At 46.3% G+C, this 23,742-nt stretch overlaps 1 protein-coding gene across 1 annotated transcript; it reads left to right on the forward strand.

The window, feature by feature from the left end:
- The first annotated feature begins 9,190 nt into the window (after positions 1 to 9,190).
- On the forward strand, positions 9,191 to 17,946 carry LOC125527514 (probable protein transport Sec1b). The gene is made up of 21 exons (XM_048692027.1): positions 9,191 to 9,263; positions 9,338 to 9,396; positions 9,643 to 9,724; positions 10,195 to 10,273; positions 10,569 to 10,619; positions 10,726 to 10,822; positions 10,900 to 10,932; positions 11,362 to 11,490; positions 12,165 to 12,353; positions 12,468 to 12,551; positions 12,633 to 12,728; positions 12,803 to 12,873; positions 13,446 to 13,542; positions 14,018 to 14,143; positions 14,222 to 14,317; positions 16,531 to 16,650; positions 16,723 to 16,803; positions 17,136 to 17,335; positions 17,462 to 17,555; positions 17,639 to 17,728; positions 17,920 to 17,946. Exons 1-21 carry the CDS (start codon positions 9,191 to 9,193, stop codon positions 17,944 to 17,946), a joined length of 1,974 nt encoding a protein of 657 aa, XP_048547984.1.
- Positions 17,947 to 23,742: the final 5,796 nt, after the last annotated feature.

Raw genomic sequence — 23,742 nt, forward strand, 5'->3', positions numbered from 1 at the left:
CCTTGCCCCTATATATAGTGGAGGTTTTGGGGCTGCCCAACACACGACACGAGACGAGTTCCTCTCCCCGTTGGTGCAGCCCTACCTCTCTTTCTCCTCGTCTCCCGTGGTGCTTGGCGAAGCCCTGCAGGATTGCCACGCTCCTCCACCACCACCACGCCGTTGTGCTGCTGCTGGATGGAGTCTTCCTCAACCTCTCCCTCTCTCCTTGCTGGATCAAGGCATGGGAGACGTCACCGGGCTGTACGTGTGTTGAACGCGGAGGTGCCGTCCGTTCGGCACTAGGATCTCCGGTGATTTGAATCACGACGAGTACGACTCCATCAACCCCGTTCTCTTGAACGCTTCCGCTTAGCGATCTACAAGGGTATGTAGATGCACTCTCCTTCCCTTCGTTGCTAGTCTCTCCATAGATAGATCTTGGTGACACGTAGGAAAATTTTGAATTTCTGCTACGTTCCCCAACACGTACATGGTGGAAGGTGTAGGCAAAATCTTTCATAGCGATTTCACAACCAAAGTATAAGAATCGATGACAAATGAACGAATTCCGGCCCAAGAAAAACTAGTCTATTTTAACTTCTAAAGGAAACTAATCTATTTCACATGGACGAACTGGGCAACTGGCCCTTACAGCGCACGCTGGAGGGCTCTGCGCCATCGGGGAGGTCGTGATCCGCGCCGCCAATGCACGAGGGGCCGGGGAGGTGGAGGGCTCCGTTCCCCTGCCATGGCCGTAGCTCGTCCATAGACGATGTCGACGAGCCCGTCGAGCGCATGTGCAGAGGAGGGAAGGTCCCGCGGAAGGAAGGAAGAAGGAGGATCTCGCGGTTGCCTGGCCTTGCACGCCGCGCCACTACCCAGCCGCGCTCGCCCGTGCCGCACGCCTGCACTCACCGCTGCCCTCGCCCAGCCACGCTCGCCCATGCCGCACGCCTGCACTCGCCGCTGCCCTCGCCCAGCCGTGCTCGCCCTTGCCGCATGCCTGCACCCGCCGCTGCCCTCACCCAGCCGCGCTCACCCGTGTCGCACGCCTGCACCAGCCGCTGCCCTCGCCCGCGCCTGCTGCTGCCCTCGCCCGTGCAAATGTCTAGCAAAGTGAGCTCTTAGCCGTATGCAAAAAACGCAGACGGCAAAAAATACTTAGCCGTATGTGTTTTTTTAACAGACGGCAAAGAATGTATTTGTCGTTAGCCGTCCTTTGCCATCAATAGCTGTCGGCAAAATTGATCTTTGTTGTCTGCCTCGACAAGATGCTGACAACAAAGAGCAGTACCGATGGCAAATCTCCTGCTTCTTGTAGTGGGAACGGGTATCTTCTGCCATCCAAAATGGATCACAAAGGGCATCAGTATGCTACTTTAGGACGCAATGCGTGGCATAGAGGAGTCCCTTTGTCGTTAGTCGTGCGCATTCGGGATCAACTTCCTACTCAATCATGTATTTTCAAATTGCTCCAAGCCAAGCATGCTAAACCACTACAAGAAATATGTCAACTTATGACCTTCTGTCAGTGACCCTCAAAGAATTAGTCATAAATTTATGACCATTTTAGACCAATTGGTCAAAAGCTGTCTGGGGGGCTCTAAACCCTAAACCATAACGACCATTTTGGTCAGAAAGGTCGTAATTTCCTTACACGATATGGTCATAAAGCAAACAGCGCTAGTCCGCTGCCTTATTTCTAGTTGTTAACGACCAATATAGATGGTCATAGCCTTGTAAATTGTGGTGGGTTGCGATGACTAGGCGCCATCTCATCAGTTTTGCCTATGTGTCATGTCCATGTGGCAGTTTTTGCCCTAAGTTGTGAAGCAACCTATATTTCTGTCATTCCCAAAATTCCCAAAAAAATCTCATAAATTCTTTGGGTCATATCTTCATCAAATATGTAAAAACCTTCCTTGCCTAGTTCAAAAATAATTCAAAAATATTCATTTTCGTATTCTGTTCAGAACAACAGTTTGGGAAGGAAGTACCACTTTGGCATGTCCAAATAGTATCCATTTTCTACAGTGCTTTCCTATGCCCAAATAACCATCCTCCACCAAATGCCAGCTCAATCCATTCATTATTTTGAGCCGAGCTTCAACATTCGTAGTTATGTCCAGTGTGGTAGTTTGCAAAGCAAGTACCACCTATGAAATGGAAATGGAAAATGGAAAATGGAAAATGAATTTACCGTGCAAAGTAAATGAAAACTCCCTTAGGCAACATTGTTTGGAATTCCAAGATGCGCCCTTGTGCACAATATGAGATCATTTGAATAAACTATGCCATGAAAATTTGGTAGGTCCATCATAAGAAAAACTTATTTTGGTCACTCGGAAAATGAAAAATGGTTTTTCGCGCAAAGAAAATGAAACCCCCACAAATCAACATTGTTTGTCATCCCTACATACACACACGTGCAAAAAATTGGTTCATTTGAATAAAATATAATAAGTTAATATGTCAAATGTTTATCCTGAATAAGAGGGTAAAAACTATAAGAGAAACAAAAGAAAAAAAATATATATAAGCTTAACTCTGATTGGTGGAATCATTTGTGCCCTGGATCGATGACATGGCAAACATCTATCCATCCATACATCCGTCCGCCCGTCCATCCTAGCGCTCCGCGCACTCTCTCTCTCGCTCTCTCTTGCAGCAAACCCCTCTCAACCCTAGCGCTTGCAGCCGCCTCCCACCGCTGCTCCCCGATCCAGATCCGCCGCCATCTCCCTGTCCCCTCGCCGCCGGTCTGCACCCTCCCATCCCCCACCTTTGCCGCCCATCCACCACCGCCGCCCCACCCACGTCGCCTCGCTGCTCCAGCCATCTTCGCCATCTGCGGCCGCCTGCCTCACCATCAACGAACACGCCAACTACTCCATTCGCCTCGCTGCTCCAACGAAGACGTCTGCCCGCGGAGCAGATCGGGCGAGATTCATAGACAAGCGAGAAGAGGAGCCCCCCGACTACTCTACGCGTGCCGCCAGATCTTCAACGCCCAGCGCCGACGTCTTCCTCCTTGGTCCGCCCAGGCTCCCCCTCGGTTCGCGTCCCTAAGATGGTAAGCTGGTGCTGCGGGCTGGTTCGATGATTCGATTCGTGTTGGTACGAGCGTCCCATTGATGATGTGTTGTTTGTTTGTTTTTTTACTCAGGCAGGGCGCAAGGAGACGGCGCTCGACCTGGCAAGTTGGTCGACAAGGGCATCCAGGTCAAGCTCACCGGCGGCCTTCCAGGTTGATCCGATTCGCACAGCCCAAATCCCCTCATTTTTCTTCTGTCCCTTCCCAGTGTTATGATAGATACATCGTCAGATCCACTAGAGGGCTCCCTATTTGTTTTGCATTAGGCTCTGCCATTGTTGCAGTGTTTGGTGTCGAGAGATACGTTATTTTTGGGTACATGGCCAGAGAATTTGACTTAGCTAGCTAGCTTCCGATGACTCGATCAGTGCTAAGCGCCGAGAGAGACCGGTAGAGCGTGTGGCTAGCTAGCTTCTGAAGGAGACCACGTAATCTGGATATTTTTTTTTAGAAAAGGAATCATGATATCTTAGCAGCAGAATTAACACTAGGACCAAGTGAGGACGCAGATGTTTTCTGTGAGACTGTGAGAGACACGCATGGGGTGGATGCATGCGCACTATTCATTTTCCCTATAGAAGTCTATGGTTTTGCATTTTTGTACAGCTCAAACCAAGCCGTATTTGATCACAAAACTTCATAGAATGTACTAGTTTACACCTCCATGTTCTTGTGTGTTTTTTAGAATTGTCTGAAACTTTACAAAATATGGCTATTTCTGGGTACATGTGCACTAGATAGGTTATGTTTCTTAGTACTCTGGACCTTGAAGATATGTCATGTTATAGAATGCAAGTCTGTATATCATGGTCGTCTCCTTAGTCTGCAAACAAATAAATCATTTCAAGTTTTTTGTCCATGTGTAGTCCATAAATATTAACAAAATTCAAATGATCAATTAATGAAAAGGATTAATCCCTAGATTCACTATATAGTCCATCAAGATTATATGTTTTTCCTATAACAGAAGTATTTCATATCATAGGATAATTGTAGCTCGGAGACCACGGTCATGGTGTTGTTCGTACAGAAACCTGAGCCGACTTGCTTGTACAATTAACTTTTAAGATGTAATTTTCCATTAGTGAGCATGGTAATTGGGAAACACTATATAATGATAAAGTAATTAAAGAATATATATTCTTTAGAAATAATTGATGAATTGTTCATACATTAGACATGAGCCCACGCTGCTGGGGTATGTGCCATGCTCGACGCATTTGATTTTTTGAGGTTGTCTTGAAGTTTGTTAACGCGCAGGCAATGCCCCTGGACCCCATTCTCCGCCCATTCGGCAGTGTGCTGGATGTCGTCCTCCTCGACGCGGCCGTCCCCGAAGAGCTCTCTTGGTCAGAGGAGGTGGATCAGCAAGGCCACCTATCCTCCAGCGCGTGGACCGACGGCTGCGTCCTCCTGCTCTCCTAGCATGGTGAGCTTCCCCTCTCCCCCTACCCCAGATCTGGATGATACTTGCAATTGTGCAGCTATATATGAAACAAATCAGGTCTTGGTTCAGTTTTGTATGTGTCGATTTGATTAAACCTTGACTGAAACCAAAGCATCACGTTTTGATTAAATGTTTACATGAGTTGTTATTCTATTCAAGTGGGTGAATTAAGCCATTTTTATTTAGTTTGCTCTCTGCTATGACAATGCCATCATTGTGAGCCATCACTGCCTTACATTTTCCCAGAATTACAAATTAGCCACGGACTTGATTTGTTATTTGGACCACTAGCATCTTGGGGCACCGGATTTATATTATTAGCCCAGTACTGCAAGAATTCCTAAGATTGACCTTTAGGCATCCCTACAACTAACCACATGCTAGAGGATTTGAGCTGGTACATACGCATCATCAACTCCAGTTCCATGTTTGTCATGACTTTAGTATGAACCAAGCATATCTGCCTCTTAACTCCTCGTCCATAAATATCTTATTTTGCTGTGAAGATTTGGATTCTAGAGGATTTGGATTCATGCTGTGAAGATCATGAATATATATCTTATTTTGCTGCTCTATGCCTCATTCGTGTACAGATTCCCTAGCAGTATTTTTTTTCGTCTGCCACTTGCGACTGCCGGGTTCCTGATGTGCTTCTCATGCTCCGCAGACCATTGACCTGTACGTGGTTTTCGACGTGGCCACTGCCCTACTTCAGGTAAAATTTCACACTTTGATGAGGATTCATGAGCCCTGATTTGGGATAGACAAGTATAGCATACTGAGTTCAGGAAATCAATTATGCGGCATGGCACCTATTAGGTGATTCGTGAACACACAACCAGGATGATTCCTATCCTACATATGCTGTGCTTATTGCTTCCAAGCTAGTGATGGCGGTCGCAGGTGCAGTACCTGCTGGTTAGTACCTGCTGGTTGTTGCTATCGCTGGCAGTTAGTGTTGGACATCTATCGCTTTAGCACCAAGCGACTAAACAATGTTTTGGTAAAGCTTTCAGAAATCAGTTTGCAGTGTTGACTCAGTACACATCTTTTACCTTCAATTTGGTAGTATGAAAAACACATTAGTAAATCTGAGTAACTTTGACATATTTTCTCTATTAACTTGCACTGGATTGGTACCCGTGATTGCCTTGTACTTAATTCTGCTAACACTGATCTTGTTACTATTAATTTGTTATTGCCATGGTGTTTATGCTGTTTAGAATAAGATCCATGCATCAATTCTAAGTTCTCGTCTCTCTGAAGGGACACTTCTATCTTCTATGACTCAGACTTGTTAACTATTGTTTCTTACTTTGTTAGCTACAACATATATTTTCCCCAGTTATTCTAATTCTTCTCTGATTCATGTAACAGGATGACAATGGAAGCCATGTTGTTGTTTTGTTTGTTCCCAGCCCTGACTATGGTCGTCGAGCGAGTCCGGCATGTTGTTCATCTAGTAGAGCTTGTTAGGAGTCTGAATCTAAGAACTTGTAGAGCTTTTTAGTATTACAATTGTAGAGCTTGTTACACTTGTAGAGCTTGTAAAGCAGTATGGTCTTCTGTATTGGAATGAATAAGCTTGTATCATGTGATCTGGTTGCTCTTATTTAAGTATCATGTGTGTTTTTGTCTCCGAAAATCTAAATAATGCTTGAAATATGAAGAATATGAGTCTGAATTGATGGGACCCACTTACCACAACATGACAAATGGGAACCTGTTACTAGAACCTGACAACTGGGACCCATCTGACTAGTGGACCCTTCTTTTTGAAAAAAAAAAGAAAAACTAAATTCGTTTAGACAAAAAGGCCACAACCCAACAATAAAAAGGCTGCAATGTTGGGCTTGGCCCATGAACCCAATCAAAAATTGACACACAGGAAAAAGACACAAATAGGCTGAATTGTTGGGCTAGGCCCATGTAGAAAATCGAATTGGACTGGGCTGATTCTTTTGCCACATCAGATTGCCACGTCGGATGCCTACGTGGTCTGGGGAGGCTGCTAGTGACCAAAACAAAACAATAGGCATATTTTGGTCAAAAACGTCCACGACCTTCTCACAGAGAAGGTCGTTAATTTCAGTTTACGACCGCCAGCTTTTGACCTTCTGTTTTTGGTCACAAAAAGGTCGCAAATGAAAAACTATGACCTTTCAGTGACCAATAGTGGAGGTCACAAGATAGCATATTTCTTGTAGTGAACTTTGATGTGCCTTTTGGATGGGCTCCGAGAAAATAAGGTGTATCTTGTTGACATGAGTAGTCTATCATTCCTGTTGAGCCGCGATATCACATACACCCCCTCAAAGCAACCGGTTTGCCACTCGGCCCATCAGGAACATTCCATCATGGCACACATCTGTGCGCGTAGTGTCAAGATCCATATATGCCCCATATGTCCATCATTAACCCGCACACGCTCATGTAACCATGAAGGTCGGCTCTGATACCAAATTTAATGCCCTGACCAAATCCATCTGTTCACCCACCGATTTCTGGCCATTGTGCCTAGGACCTAGACTGGACCAACAGACAACACTATTGTTTCTTGTGCACTTTATGCTCACTCATGCGCGTCCAGAATTAACTTACCAGTCAGTCACCCATCCCAAATCCATAGCAGCGCTTGGCCCGAGGCACCTTTAGAGTTTGAGCCTACTTTCCCTAGTCTCTGTTGAGGCTCCTGGGCTTGGTCGCTTAGAGCCAATCGCTGTCAATTCAACGGTAAAACGGGAACAAAAATACCACGTAGGTATATGAGTTTGCTATATATCTGCCCTTCAATTCAATTGATTGGCGATACGTCATAGATGCGAATTGCTGATCGGTTAGGTTAGCAGCATGCAGCATGCCTAGAAGGCGCAAGCTGACAATGCGACGTCGCTCAACACGTTGGTCCGAAAGAAGACAGAAGTACTGAACCAATTTGTGCCCTACCTCTCATCCCCTTTATTCTCTTTTAGTACAAGCTGCAAAATCATATTTAGTTGGGTAATGATTTACAACTGTCGCCTGCCCAAGCATTCCGCCGACCGCACGTTTGCCATTGGATCGAGCGGCATCCAACTATCCAACTCGCGCCGTGTGTCCCCCTGGATCCACAATACTTCTCGCCTCGCTCCCTTATCCTTTTCGTGCGTCATCCTAACATCTCATCTCTCAAGCTGGCTCCCCTCCTCTCCTCTCTCTCCATGAACGGCATGGTCTCGAATGATTCCGTCCTCTCTCTCTCTCTCTCTCTCTCTCTCTCTCTCTCTCTCTCTCTCTCTCTCTCTCTCTCTCTCTCTCTCTCTCTTTCCCAGCTCCAGACCCATATTTGCGTCGCAGTCTCCATGGAAGCTAACTGCTGCACCCGGAAGCTGTCGACGTTGGAAATGGCGAGCACCAGTGCTGGAAACATGTGTCGCTAAAGATTGTGGTGCTGCTACCGGCAACAGGCAGAGGAGCTACGGCGATAGTGACAACGAGTTGCACGTTTTTGCTGGAACCGGCGAATATTTGTGCTGCAACCGATGATCGGTGAAGCTGCTACCGGCAATATTTTTTGCTGCAATCATTCATGGTTAGTTACAACCCTGCGACGACGGTGACATCTTTTTCTTCTTCTAATTTTTCATTGTTTTTTTGCTAGCACAGGAGAACTTTTTTTTTTGCTACATCCATTGACTTAGCTGCGACCCCGATGGCAGGACGACATTTTTGTTGCAACGGTGTCGATTTTTGCTACTACCATCAATGGTTTTTGCTACATCCATTCTTCACGACTTCTGACGAGCTTTAACTAGCTTGCAGCAGGCTCCAACCTTGATCAACATGGCATAACGACAACCACACGATGCTACAACCGTATAGTCAGGGACCCATAATCGCAACTTGTTTTTGCTGGAACAAGTAAGCGCGATGGTCACCATGGTGAGCGCGGCCAGCGAGACGAGCACGACAATCACCACATCGAGCTCATCCAAAGACAAGCTAGACTGTCACCATGCGAGCACTGCCAGTTAGACAAGCGCGATGGTCACCACGGCGAGGTCATTGGCGCTGGGGTCGTGGGGAGGTAACGAGTTGCGGCGGCACATGGGAGAACAAACAAAGAAGCAGGGGAAAGAAAGAAGATGATGCACGGGCCAAATCCAACGGCTGTGTACAAGTGTATCGGGCGGCTGCATAGCGACCGGCCCAAATTTGGGATGCATGGTGGGTCGGCGCCTAGCGTGCTCCTATTCGGTTTACTAATTTATTATTACTAATTTAAATCTAGAATAATTATGTAAGCGCCGTAGTGATCGATATAAACGTTTTCTAATTATTTTTCTCTCGTCGGTTAGCGCCCTCTCGCTGGGGTGCGTGAGACTCCCATGGGGTACGATTCGTGTGCTATCCCCGCACTATGGCCTCTCCTTCTCCCCTTGGGAACCGCGGCCCGGTTCATCCTGCGGGCCCCACGCACCCCGCGTCCCTCCCCTCCCCTCCCCTCCACCCCACGCGCTCATCGACATTCCCGGCCGGCTAAATCAGGATATAAGCTGCATGCGGCATGCGTGTGCGTGGGGTGGAGAGGAGCAGGTGAGGGCGACGTGCGGGTGACCGGCGAGGGAGGTCGTAGCCGTGGTGCTGGCGGAGGTCGTCGGTCGGATCGACTTGGCTGCGGCGGCGAGATGTCGATGTCCGGGGCGGACTTCAACGGCGTGGGCGAGGACCCCAGGATCTTCCGCAACATCTGCCGCGACCGTACGCACCCAGCGCCTCTCTCCTGTGCTGTGCCCTCACCATCCTTCTCGCTCCATTAATGGCTTTCTCCACAGGGATACTGAAGGATATGCTAAAGCCGGACAAGGACAAGGAAAACAAGAGCGCGTGGAAGGTACATCCTCAGTTCCCACAGGGATACACTCAACGATCCTCTCTAAACTGCTCATAACCGCTGACGTTTCATTATTCAACAAGATGTTTGTGCGATTCTTCCCGAGTAATGTGATGATATTGGCAACTGTTTGAGGATCTGAAGATCAGTTTAAGCTCCTCTTAATCAGTTACAGGGTTATTACCTATCAGGAATTTGAGGCAAAAAGAATAAAACGTAACATCTTTTAGCATGCCTTCTGCGCAGGTTCTTATCATGGATAAATTTACAGTGAGGATCATGGGTTATGCTTGCAAGATGGCAGAAATCACTGATGCAGGGGTTTCGTGTAAGTTGCCCAAACCTGGATATATGATCGTTTAGCAGAAATCATCAGGTGGTGGATATCAAAAGTGTCCTTCTCAACTCTGATCTCATATGAGCTTGGTATGAACAGTAAAATCTGAAACAAATGAAAAAAATCAGAATTTATTTTGTGGCAAACTTTGACCAATGGTTTTAATGCGTGCAAACTTTCATCGCTGAATAACATTTGTGGAAGACGAGGCAAAAAAAATCAAATGTCATTGTTTGCTTAAAAAATCATATATTTTTTAAAAAATTCTGATTTTACTGTTCACCAAGTACAGATGAGCTCGAGCTATCAGATAATGCACGTCCAGAGGATACCATGTTGTTTTATTTCGAGGGTACCCTTTAGGAGGTCTTCAATTCGGCCAACATCACGCCCATAAATCTGGTTGATTGGCATTATGGCCAAGTAAGCTAGTTAAATGACCTGACTGTCCTATCCTGCAGTGGTGGAAGATTTGTTCAAGAGAAGGGAGCCGATGCCCTCAATGGATGTAATCTACTTTGTACAGCCACTGAAAGAAAAGTAATTACTGATTGCAATTGACCTTTCTGGCTTTCATTTTCTATAAGCACCGTAGCATAATTGCAAATACAGATACTTGTAGTTTTGGTCCCTTAATTGATGCTTCTAGTGACTCTGATGTTTCAAGATTTTTATGCATCCCAACTCAAAATAAAAGGAATGCATTCCTGCCTTGTTTAATACGAAGTTTTTGCTGGTTAATCTTCCTTATTTTCGGAGCTCTTTTGCTAGTCCATGACTGATATAACTATTCTCCGAAAACGATCCTCTGATATGAAAGCTTGGTGATCTGCAGTGTCATAATGCTTCTATCCGACATGTCTGGGAGATGTCCACTGTACAGGAAGTATGTTGAACCAAGATTTTAATTCACAGCTGGATTGTCATTTGCAGAAGCTTCATATGAAACAGACTTTGACATACATGTTAAAGGTTTTACTTTCAACTTTTAGGGCATACATCTTCTTCAGTTCACCAATTCCCAAGGATCTGGTGACTTACATTAAGAACGACAGCAGTGTGATACCACGCATTGGTGCACTAAGAGAGGTTAAGTTTTGAATACCTTTGAATGTTCTGTTCTTCAGCAATAGATTTTCTAATGCGGTGGTCCCATTTAATTGCAGATGAATTTGGAGTTTTTTGCTATTGACATGCAGGTATCCATAAGCTTTGCCCTATATGACCTCATTGCTTTCTTCGGATGATTGCTGCCTAGGACATTGTTATGTTTCTTTTCTTTTGTTATTGTCAAGTATAGAAGTTAGAGTCAACTGTAATTTAGGCGGTAGCCATATTAACGAGTAGCTCTAGGTCAACATATAAATTTAGTATTGACTGAATTCACACAGTGAAGGGAAATTTAACTGGTCCATCTTTGAACCGAAAGTTTGATAGCATAAGGTGGGAATATTCATGAATTCATTTTAAGTTGAAAGCATTACAAATGAGGTCCGCTGGATTTGTTCAATAGACTTGTACTTGCATGCCATTCTGACTATTTTTTTCTAGTTTCATATTTAGTTTCTAATTCGTCAATTTGATGTTAGAAACCTTAGTTTTGATGATGATGGGTGGCGTATCTGTAGGGGTTTGTAACTGACCATGACATGGCACTGACTGACTTATATGGTGCAAATGAACATAATTCGAAAAAATTCAACGACACCATAAGCACTATGGCTTGCCGCATAGCTACCACATTTGCATCATTGAAGGTATGTAAAGGAATTTCATTCGCTTTGATCTATTAATGCACTCTGTGGTAATTAGTAAAAAAATATTCTTATGCTGGGTTCTTAAGTTACTGCGCCATTTCATAAAAGGTAACTCGGTCCAAAATCATCAGAAAACTGCTTAATTTCAGCATAGCATCGATACCTTTCCAACTTATGTTTTTGAATGAAGCATGTGTAGTGATTATTGCTGATGATATTGACACGGCTACAAGTGGGACCGTATAATGTTTTAATATGTGCTCAATGTTTGAAAGAAGTTGGTGGCACTTTATATTTTTTGCTTTCCAATTTTGCACTCCTATTTCCCAGGTCACAAAGTACATAACCTGAATATCCCTCGTCTCGAACCCACATAAAAGTGATAAGGAAATTACATGGTTGTGTTCATAAACATCATGAAACAAATATCTCAGTGGAATATGAGGTCTTGATTATTGTTAGTCTCTTAAAATGTCTTCTTGTGACCGGCTGTTTGACAACTGACCATTTTACCTATCACAGTATTTACTGGTGATCTACAGGCTACAGTTTTGAACATCTCCTATTCTAGACATGAATAGAGTCTTCTTGATATCTATCCTTGTTTTATATTGTGTGGTCAATGGACTATAACATCGTTAGTGCAAACACAGAAGCTAATCTGGCGCTTACAGGAATTTCCTACTGTGCGGTATCGAGCACCCAAAAGTGCAGACCCATCAACAGCACCAAAATTTGACATGGTTCCAAAATGGCTGGCTAACGCTACTTGGGAAATCGTGTCAAAATATAAGTCAACAATTCCAGAATTTCCCCAGAAGGAGACATGTGAATTGCTTGTTCTGGACAGACCTATAGATCAGGTGCTAAAGCATAATTTACATTTTTCATTAGAAGGGTTTAATTGTTTGTTTATTTTGCAAGTACAACAAATAACTGTTTCATACAACTTACAACAATTTAATATGATTGCGAAGATAGCACCTGTTATTCATGAATGGACCTATGACGCAATGTGCCATGATCTACTCGAAATGGATGGCAACAAATACATATACGAGGTATTTCTTGATATAACATTATGTACCAGCCACACGTTATCTTCACTTGCCCTATTCGTTGATTTACTTTTCTGTTGGAAGGTATCAAAAGAGGATTCAGAACCTGAAAAGAAAGAAGCTTTATTGGAGGATCAAGATCCTCTCTGGATAGAGCTTCGACATATTCACATAGCTGATGTGAGTCTTGTTGGTATTTAAGATTGCCGAGCTATATTTTTACCTATGCTCTATAATACTAACTTGAATGCCAGGCTAGTGAGAGGTTGTATGAGAAGATGAATACCTTTGTTTCAAAGAATAAAGCAGCACAACTTCATTCAAGGTGCTTGATATTTCCTTGTTCTGAAAGAAATAAAACTGTATATGTTTTAACAGAGAGTGGAGTGCGCTATGGTATGGTAGAAGATGCTTGTGCATTGGTGTTTTTTCCATTCTAGATTGTTATTTATTCGAAAAATTACCATTCTACTCTAAACCGTGGCGAAGCGAGAACTTCAAAGTTCTGATGTCAAATACATACTTTTATGTCAATTTCTTATCAAATTTTGCATGATTTCTTCCTGTATGTGTTGTTTTTGGCAAAACCCTATGTAGTCAACTGACTACATAGAACATGTCTGGTGCCGCCACTCAGTCTAGATTGCTGATGCAATCATGCTATAAGTTACCTTCAACGTAGTTAGTTGTTGAACTGGCATATTTTGATGTATATTTTACTATGATATACCATTCTTGTCTGAACAACTGACTTTATTTGGAATCTGGAGGACTAGTATGAAAATCCTTTGAAATGAAAAACTACGTAACCTATATATTTTGATATAGAGGTATATCAAATACGTATGATTAATTTAAAAAAGCATACATGCTTACAATATTTTCGTTCTCAATTAGAGATGGTGGTGAAATCTCAACCACGGATCTGCAAAAGATTGTTCAAGCTTTGCCACAGTACGGTGAGCAAGTTGATAAATTGACCCTCCATATAGATGTAAGTGATTGTTTACATATCACTTTCCTTGCAAGTTTTATGTTTTTCTTATTTTGTTTATCTTTACCAGACATAATTAACTATTTTTTTTATTGAAATACATGTCTATAAAATGTGAAAACGAGATGTCATCTTACTGGTGAATGCAAGTTAAATGGACCACTCAAATACGGTTCTTAGATCTATTGCATAGTATGTTGAATAGATGAGGAGTTATCTAGCGTGTAATGTAACTCTGCAGCCTCTGCCAGTACCAATATTTAATATAAATGAGCTTAGTGACCTAAGCTTAACATATAGTTCAAGACAAGTAGCTGTTGTTTAAAAGCATCCCTATCACCTTTATATGTACTCGTATCTTCAGTCTTTATGGCATATGCCTTTTGTCGTAAAATATATCTTCTACTGAGCTTGATTTCTAACTTCAAAGTGACATAAATTCCACTAGTTTTGTTTGAGCTCTTCTTTTGCTCAGATTGCAGGTAAAATAAACAGGTGCATCAGGGATTACGGGCTCCGTGACCTTGGGCAGTTGGAGCAGGATCTGGTTTTTGGAGATGCAGGAGCAAAGGAGGTGATCAATATGCTCAGGTCAAAGCAGGTTTGTAAAGCGTTATGCTTGGCTCTATCAGTACAGTATTATGCTTGGTTTGACATGAATATTTGTTCTATTGCCCAGAATTTGAGTGAAGAGAACAAACTGAGATTGATGATTATCTATGCAATTGTATGTCCCGACAAGTTTGAAGGTGACAAAGGGGACAAGTTGATGCAGGTACTTCACGTTAAATTTTGCATTGCTGGAATTATGGCTTATGAGTGGCATAATAATCTCGAACGTCGCAGGAGAGTCATGTGTGATTTCATTAAGAAGGGACAAAATGGAAAAATGAGAGGCTAGCAGGCTAACTCCCAGAGATGTTGAATTACAGACTCGCCATGAACAAAAGAAATTCAACCAAACACATACCGACCTAGGTGCGAGGGATAACTGAGCTGACGAGTAGCCTGTGGAGGGCTGAAGCACCAGCTAACCACCAGAAGTAACTCCCTGTAACACTAACCAAATACACGGCCTAGCACCCTCACCACAATACTGGAGGAGTCGCTGAACACGCTCCCATAAAACAAGAAAATTACCTCCATTAACTTGATCACGGCCTTTCCATAGAAACCCCCTTCTTCTCTTATATATATAGCTTTGATCACCCACCTAGGCAGGTCCAAGGCAAACATTAGGTAGGGTGCACAAATTATGCAAAAGGTACACAAGAACATAGGAAGTAAACCTCTCCTTTCACTAGTTAGAATTGCATGGAAGCGCGACAGATGAGAGTTACTTTTTTCCCGGCCCCGTGTCGCTCCCCCGCGGGGCGGCCCGCACAACCAAGAACCGCTCCCTGCCGCCGCCGCCGGCGAGCGCCGCCGGGCAAAGCCCGCGCGGCGTCGGCGGCGGCGGACCTCTTCTTCCCTCTCGCCTGGAGCATGAGCTGCGCGGGGCTGCTCAACTGGGCCGAGGAGCGCGAGCGGCGTGGTCGGGCGCGAGTGCAGCGCGGCGCGGTCGGGCGCGATTGCAGCGCGCGCGCTCTGGTGGCTGGGCGTCGCGCCCTGATGCGTTGGAGGCTGGGCGGCTCGCGCTCGGTGGAGGGTCGCCGTTTCCGCGTTGGCCGGCGCCTTGCGGGCTCCCGCGGATCTGGTGCGCCGCGGTCGCGGTGGGGGTAGGACTGTCCTCTGGGTGTGGGGCTGCGTGTCAGCACAACGCAATGGCATGTGCGGGAGTTGCGGGAGATCTGATCTCCTGGGCGTGGCGAGCAGGTGGCATTCCCGATCTGGACGGACCTATTCGCGTGTTGGGCTTCCCCGGTGCAGATCTGGCGGGGTGGCCGGCCGGCGACCTCCTGTGGGCGCGGCCTAGGGGTGAGATGTGTAGCAGCGCTCGGGCGCCATGGAAGTGATCTGCTGGAAGAGCTGGCTGGGTCGTGGGTTTGGACGGGTGAGGCTGCCGGCGAAAGCCGTACTCCGGCTGCGGCCGGAGCCGTCGATGGCGGTGCCTACGGGCTCCGTCTCCTTGTTGGAGCCATCGATGTTGCAGTCCTCTCCTTCCCTTGCTTGACATGCTTCGGGGGAAACCCTAGATCCGGTCTCCTGGGTCGGAGGATGACGACGCCATTGGCTATGGCCGGCATCGTGTTTTCCTCTTGAGGACATTGTCTTGGAGCTAGACTCGGTCAGAGGGACTAAGTGCTCGTGGAGGTGGTTGGCGACGGCTTATGTGACATCTTCGTGAGAGCAGCAGAAGCACCCGTCACATGCACGGTGCGCCAGGCAAGTTATGTCTGCCAATCTCGTGGGATTGAAGCGGCATATGTTTGCTCTTTCGGACATGGCGTTCCTCTTTGATGTCGTCGAGTTTTGTGGAGATGCTTGTGGCAGCCTGGATTGACATGACGGTTTTCGGTGTGCACTTTGCTAGCAGCGGAGGCGCTCAAGTGCCCGACCGGGCATGTTGTGGGGTGTTTGCCTTTCTGGCGTGTTGTATGTTTTGTGGTGCTTGGCGCTGCTTAGGTTTTCGCCTGGTTTTCCTTGATAAACCGAGCAACCCTCTCTTTCTTCTTTTTTAGCACTCATCTTATGTGGTGCATTCCTCCTTTGAGGGTGTTACTTGTAATACCTCTTCTGATCAATGAATTTGGCAGCTCTCCTGCCAACATTCCAAAAAAAAAAGAATTGCATGGAAGCATAGAGTACTCACTAGTGAGAAGTGACTTATAAGATGGCTTCACCTAACCCAGCTTTAAAGCATGTTTTTTTCTTTTGCTACGTATGGAAAAACCAATAAGCCAACTTGAGATAAGCCTGTATGCTGTGCCCAATGGAGCTTGAGTATGGACGATGTCATCTAAGCTAGTGGTTACAGTGCCATTTGGGTTGACAATTTTGGTTATTCATGTCTACGTGATATGGTGAGCTAATTTATCGTCTTTGCAGCTAGCGAAACTGCCATCAGATGATATGAAGGCCATAAACAGCTTAAGATACTTGGTTAGTTCAGATGCAAAAAAGGCAGCACGGGATGGTGGTTTCTCTCTCAAATTTGATGCCCAAAAGGTGAAGTCATGGTTTCAGCTGAAACTTCTACTTCCTTCCCTTGAACTAACATGGTTTTAATTTCCACATCAGAAAAAAAATACTGGTGTTCGGACAGAGCGGCAGGATGGTGAGGAAGGCTGGGCGTTATCACGTTTTTTCCCACTTATGGAGGCACGTGATAGTAATATAGTACTAGTAAAGTCCCCTTTTCTTAACGAAATATCTGCCTATCTATTTTATTCGATGTGCTTTACGTGGTCAATAATTATCTCATGTGATGCTGCGATTAACATTTGCTAGAAGTAAAATAAACACAGTTCCAAAATTTAAGTGGTCTTTAAGATGTGGTCTTCATTCTCTTGATCAAATAAGTTTCAGAACAAACTGAACTAGACAAGTGTAGTACGACTGATTTTGATTGAACTGCTGTTGGACACGAGTGTTGTTATGTCCATTTGTGATTCAAAATAGTAAATGACTGAAGTTCCATGGTCTTTCAACAGGAGCTGGTCGAGAAACTGAGCAAAGGTGAATTACCTCTAAACGAATACCCATCTTTAAGTCAACCAAGTTCTACTTCTCAAGGGGCCGGAGAAAGTGCATCGGCGCCAAAACCAGCACAAAATCCACAGCCCATGTCTAGGAGATCACGGCGCACACCACAATGGGCTAAAGGCCGTAACTCTGATGATAGTCAATCAAGGTATTCACTGAAGATAGTCTTCCATGTGATCCCTTGGGCCATACAAAACTTTCCAAGAACAACCGCTCTGATTGGTTCCACACGATCTAGCTGCTTCCTTATCATGACCATATATTTGATTTGCAGCGACTCTTCCGTGTTGAGACACGCATCAGGTGATTTCAAGAGGCTAGGCAACCGAATATTTGTCTTCATCGTTGGTGGAGCAACCCGATCTGAAGTATGTCCTTTAGATATCTGTTAACTCTCATTCATACTACATAAATTCTATGTTCTCATCGATCTTATATTTTGATGGATTAGCTAAGGGTGGCGCACAAGCTAACCATGAAGTTGAAGAGAGAAATCGTCCTCGGGTCCTCTAGCATCGATAATCCTCCACAGTTTATTTCGGTAAGCCTTTTCTGTGTAGTCTTATAATGTCTCATTGTTCTCCAACCTTTTCACCAAATCCTATGGATCAATACAAACAGAGCTACCTGAGCAAATATCAAGAATGCTAACTCATAGCTTCCACAACGTAGAATAAACTGCTGGTACACATACTGACAGACTTCACTCACTCATTGAATGTGTAAATGCAGAAGCTGAAGGCGCTAGGACCATCCTAGGAGCGATGTCGCCGGTTCTCCCGGACGAGCGATTGTGCAGTACCCATGCTAGTAGCTTACACAACATTTATTTGCCTTTGTTTTCCACTCTACCAAGAGTGTGAGCCATGCCGATATGTTGTAAAGTGTGGGGCATGTATATGCCATTCTATTTTCTAGGGAAAAAGGATGCAATTTTGATTCTCTTATCACACTCGAGATCTATCGGTTCTAACACCTTTTGTTTATTTTGAAAATTTATATATAATTTGCCAAAGCTGAGACTAAGATGAAAAAGAAATCGGAAGAACTAGCAGCGCCAGGATAATCGAAGGCCTATTCTTCTAATGAAAGAATTTTGCAAGCAAGGATGCCATCATAATTTCCCGGGTTGCAATCCTTTTGCCATCAACAACCTCTTCTTTCTTAGGGATGTGCTTAATTCTTATTTTTAGAAAGGAGGCTGTGGTCTGACCTTAATTTTAGAATAATCCGAGGCACGTAGTCGATCCACCAATGAACAAGCAGTCACACGAGGCACAACACCGATATCTATTAATGAGTATCACCAACATGACAACATCCCCGGGCATGACTATAGAGGCTCCTCCCCACGACAACACTACAATACCCTACTATGGAAGCTCCTCCCCCTGCATGACTATGCTATTATGTTTGCATAGGTTAAATCGTGTGTCTATCCCCACATTATATAAGAGGTCTAGAATATAAGAGTCTTACTGGGACACTACAACATACCCTATCTACACACCGTACTACTCCAAGTCCAACTGTAACCTATCTTGTACAAAATATTTAACACAATTCCAATAAACTCCACCTTGGCTAATACTAGCAACTTTGATTCATCCATGCATCAAACCTCCATGTACATTGGACTTTAGATTTTACCATAAATATCGCTCCTACTTCCAGACTCCGCATGAATTTACCTACAGCTGTAGTCCCTTCTTGTCTTCTTTACTATAGTCCCTTCTTGTGTTCTTCACAGAGCTTCGAGGGAGAGTTCCGTTAGCACGACGGCGTGATGACGGTGATGATGATGCTACCAACGCAGGGCTTCGCCTAAGCGCCGCTACGATATGACCGATGTGGATTATGGTGGAGGGGGGCACCGCACACGGCTAAAAGATCAACTGATCAACTTGTGTGTCCATGGGGTCCCCCCCTTCCCTGGTATATAAAGGAGTGGAGGAGGGGGAGGGCCGGCCCTCTACTATGGCGCGCCCTGGGGAGTCCTACTCCCACCGGGAGTAGAATCCCCCCCCCCCTTCCATGTAGTAGGAGTAGGAGAGAAGGAAAGGAAAGGGAAAAGAAAAGAGAAGGAAGGAGGGGGCGCCGCCCCTCCCCCTAGTCCAATCCGCACTAGCCCTTGGGGGGGGGCGCAGTCTCCCCTCTCTATTTCCCCTAAAGCCCAATAAGGCCCATATACTCCCCGGCGAATTCCCGTAACTCTCCGGTACTCCGATAAATACCCGAACCACTCAGAACCTTTCCGATGTCTGAATATAGCCTTTCAATATATCGATCTTTACATCTCGAACATTTCGAGACTCCTCGTCATGTCCATGATCTCATCCGGGACTCCGAACAACCTTCGGTACATCAAAACACATAAACTCAAATACCGATTGTCACCGAACGTTAAGCGTGTGGACCCTACGGGTTCGAGAACTATGTAGACATGACTGAGACTCATCTCCGGTCAATAACCAATAGCGGAACCTGGATGCTCATATTGGCTCCTACATATTCTATGAAGATCTTTATCGGTCAAACCGCATAACGGTATACGTTGTTCCCTTTGTCATCGGTATGTTACTTTCCCGAGATTCGATCGTCGGTATCTCAATACCTAGTCCAATCTCGTTACCGGCAAGTCTCTTTAGTCGTTCCGTAATGCATCATCCCGCAACTAACTCATTAGTCACATTGCTTGCAAGGCTTATAGTGATGTGCATTACCGAGAGGGCAAGAGATACCTCTCCGACAATCGGAGTGACAAATCCTAATCTTGATCCATGCCAACTCAACAAATACCATAGGAGACACCTGTAGATCACCTTTATAACCACCCAGTTATGTTGTGACATTTGGTAGCACACAAAGTGTTGACGTAACTCTTTACGACGAACTCTTTGTCACCTCCATAACCAAGAAACATTTCCTTATTCCACTAAGGATAATTTTTTACCGCTGTCCAGTGATCCACTCCTAGATCACTATATGGTATCCTCTTGCCAAACTTATGGTGAGGTACACAATAGGTCTGGTACACAGCATAGCATATTTTATAGAACCTATGACTGAGGCATAGGGAATGACTTTTCATTCTCTTTCTATTTTCTGTCGTGGTCGGGTTTTGAGTCTTTACTCAACTTCACACCTTGCAACACAGGCAAGAAATCCTTCTTTGACTGTTCAATTTTGAAATACTTCAAAATCTTGTCAAGGTATGTACTCATTGGAAATATATCAAGCGTCTTGATCTATCTCTATAGATCTTGATGCTCAATATGTAAGCAGCTTCACCGGGGTCTTTCTTTGAAAAACTCCTTTCAAACACTCCTTTATGCTTTCCAAAAAATTCTACATTATTTTCGATCAACAATATGTCATTCACATATACTTATCAGAAATTTTGTAGTGCTTGTCGTGGTTCTAACTCTGACAGTGAAGTACGGGGGTGTGTATGGAGAGGCTAGATCTCAGCTATGGAGAAGTTGTAAGCACACGAGGATTACGAGTTCAGGCCCTTCTCGGAGGAAGTAATAGCCCTACGTCTCGGTGCCCGGAGGCGGTCGATTGGATTATGCGTGTGTGAATAACAGGGGTGCGAACCCTTCATACTGAGGAGGGGGTGGCTTATATAGAGTTCGCCGGCCCTCTCCTGCCCTCAGTAATGCAGGGTTTAAGGTACATTTAAGGTTGGGCGTTACTGGTAACGCCTCTAATAAAGTGCTACAATGACCATAAAGACTACTTAATAGCCGACCGTTTGCCTGCGGAGTGACTTCAGATCTCTGGCGGTCGAGTGGCTAGCTTCATGGTCGAGTGGTAGCTTCTTGGTCGAGTGTCTTGAACCCGTCGAGTGGGATACCTTCAAGTCGATTGAAAGGTGACTTCTTCTAGGGATGTCCTTGGGTAGGGCTCTTTGGACAGGTCCGTGCCCCTACCCTAGGTACGTAGCTTCATCATTAGCCCCCAAATGGATCGAGGTTTGAGTGGGGAAAGAGTTGGAGATCTTTCTAACTGGTTCTTTGGGCTACGTGAGTGCCTCGTTTTGGGGTCAATCGTCACGGATGACATCGCCAACCTCTTTCAGTCGCCTTGATCCATTCCAGGCCTTTCGTCGAGTGAATTTCTTTACTTGTGACATACCGAGTGTCGATGCGAGCGGGGTCTTCTATTTTGACAAGTTGTTTTGTAGTCCGCGGATGTCGTGGGATTTGGATTTCGGGAAGCGCGCGGGACGGGAGCGGCCGCAGTAATCGGAAGCGATAAAGCGGAAGCTCCTCGATCCTCGCATCGCCTTTTTCGCCACGTACTGCGCGCGCGTCTGCTGCGGGATTTGACTGGATAGCCTGGGCCTACCAGTCAGCCACTCGGAAGCGGCCCCTTATAAGTTGCCGCCTCGGCGTTTCCAAACAGTGCGCTTCCTTCTGCTTTCTTCTTCTTCTCTCCCTTCGCAAGTTCCTCCACCACCTCCGCTCTCACCCTAGCGCCGCAAGCCCGTTCGAGATTTTGCCAGTGACGATGGTGAAGGGCAAGACGTCTGCTCTGGAGCGCGCGAAGAAGGCGGCGGCGGCGGGGAAAGGGAAGAGGTCTGCTCGGGGCGGATCTTCCTCCAGGACCGCTCTGCCCAAAGGTTGGATCCAGGGCGACTGGATGCCGTCGGTGCTCCGGCAAGAGGATCTCGACGACATGGTCGAGGGGGGAGTCATTCCCCACGAAGCCGCGCGTCTCCCGGGGGGAGAGATCGAACCTCAACCCCGCGACGGTGAGTGCGTGCTCCTAGCCACCCACATCGACCGCGGGTTTTCTCTGCCGCCCCATCCTTTTTTCCGGAGCTTCCTGAACTTCTTCGGAGCGCAGCTCCACCACTTCACTCCCAACTCCATCGTATACCTTGCTGCTTTCATTTCCATGTGTGAGGCTTTCTTGGCTTGCCGCCCCCATTGGGGACTCTTTAAGCACATCGTTACCTGCCGTTCTCAATCGGTCAAGAAGGCCAAGTCGAGTGATGAGAGGACGCGGGTGATCCAGCTGTGCGGGGGCCTGGCGATCCAGATGAGGGGAAAGAGTTGTTTTCCATCTATCACTCTCCCGGAGTCAGTCTGCGGTTGGCAGGCGACCTGGTTCTACTGTCAGGACCAGCCGACCCCAGGACAGTCGACTGGTCTTCCCCCTTTCTCTCTCGACCGAGCTGAGAAACCTGCTTCTCTGAAAGTGGTGCCGGAAGAAAGGGCCCAAGTCAAAGTGATGGCCGGTCGAGTGGTTGAGCTTGTCCATGAGGGTGTGACTGGTATGGACCTGCTGGAGGTCTTCCTCCAGAGGCGCATCTAACCGCTCCAGGCCCGTGACCACCCGATGTGGCTGTACTCGGGTCTCGACGACACCACTCGGGTCCACCCGGAGGAGGTCACCAATGAGATGCTGGAGGGGTGGCTGTCGAGCATCACAGGGAACAAGGACAACCCCCGAGGGGCCAGGAGGGTAATTCCACTCGACAACTCATACGATGTGGACCAGGTATGTCTTTATGCTCCGACTGAGATCTTGTTTTCTTCGTTGGTCTTCTTTGAGTTGGTCGATTGACTTTTGTCTTGTCTGTTGTTTTTCAGGCGACTACCGAGATGTACTCGACGCCCAACGGGGCACAGGAGCCGACTGAGGAAGGGGAGGCGAGCAGGGGCGAGAGCGGAGACGACCAAGGCGAGTGGGAGTCCGACGGAGAAGGAGAGGGAGGCGACGACGTCGACTCCAGCGAAGAGGAGGAGGAGGAGGGTGAACCCCCCCCCCCCCCCGCCCGGAGAGGCGATCCAAGCTCACACATGATCCGGCACAGGAACGCAGCAAGGCGACTGCTTCCGTCGGGCAGTCGTCGAAACGCCCTCGGACCTCTTCTCCTACGCCGACTGGGAAGGCTCCCAAGCACCTACGCGCGACGCTGTCCAAGCCGCCCAAGGCTCTGCCCAAGATGAAGATAGTTGTCCCTACTATTTCCGGGTAATAATAAAACTTGCTTTCCTTCATCGACCGTGGACAGATCCTTGGTCAATTCATTGAGCCAACTGACTGACTTTCGAGATTTGCAGCGCTGCTACTTCTGAGGTCTCCACCAAAGACGACGACCAAGAGATGGAGGATGCTGTTACCTCCAACCCTGGTACGATTGCTGACGTTCTGCTTTTGAGTCGACTGAACATTTATTGCAACTCTGGTCGATTGAATGTTTCTCTTGCAGCTCCTCCTCATGTTATCGACCTCCCGGATGACGACGACAACGAACCGCTGAGAATGAGGAGGAACAAGAGGGCGTCGGCTGACAAGACCCCCCAACCTGCTCCGGCGTCTGAGGCTGTGGCTCGGGATGGTGGTGACATCACTCGGGCTTCTGTGACTTTCGCCATTCCTCTGACGAGCGTGCGGCCTTCGGCGTCGACTGCGGATCCGCCTTCGCTTTTTGCCGCGTACCCCGTACCTGAGGACCAAGCGGCTGCTGCAAAGGAGGCTATACGCCAGGCGGGGATCATGATGGAGCAAGTGAAGATGGCTCGGGAGGCCAGCCAAGCA

The sequence above is a fragment of the Triticum urartu genome, unplaced genomic scaffold (assembly GCF_003073215.2).
Source record: "Triticum urartu cultivar G1812 unplaced genomic scaffold, Tu2.1 TuUngrouped_contig_416, whole genome shotgun sequence".
In the NCBI taxonomy this organism is placed as follows: Eukaryota; Viridiplantae; Streptophyta; class Magnoliopsida; order Poales; family Poaceae; genus Triticum; species Triticum urartu.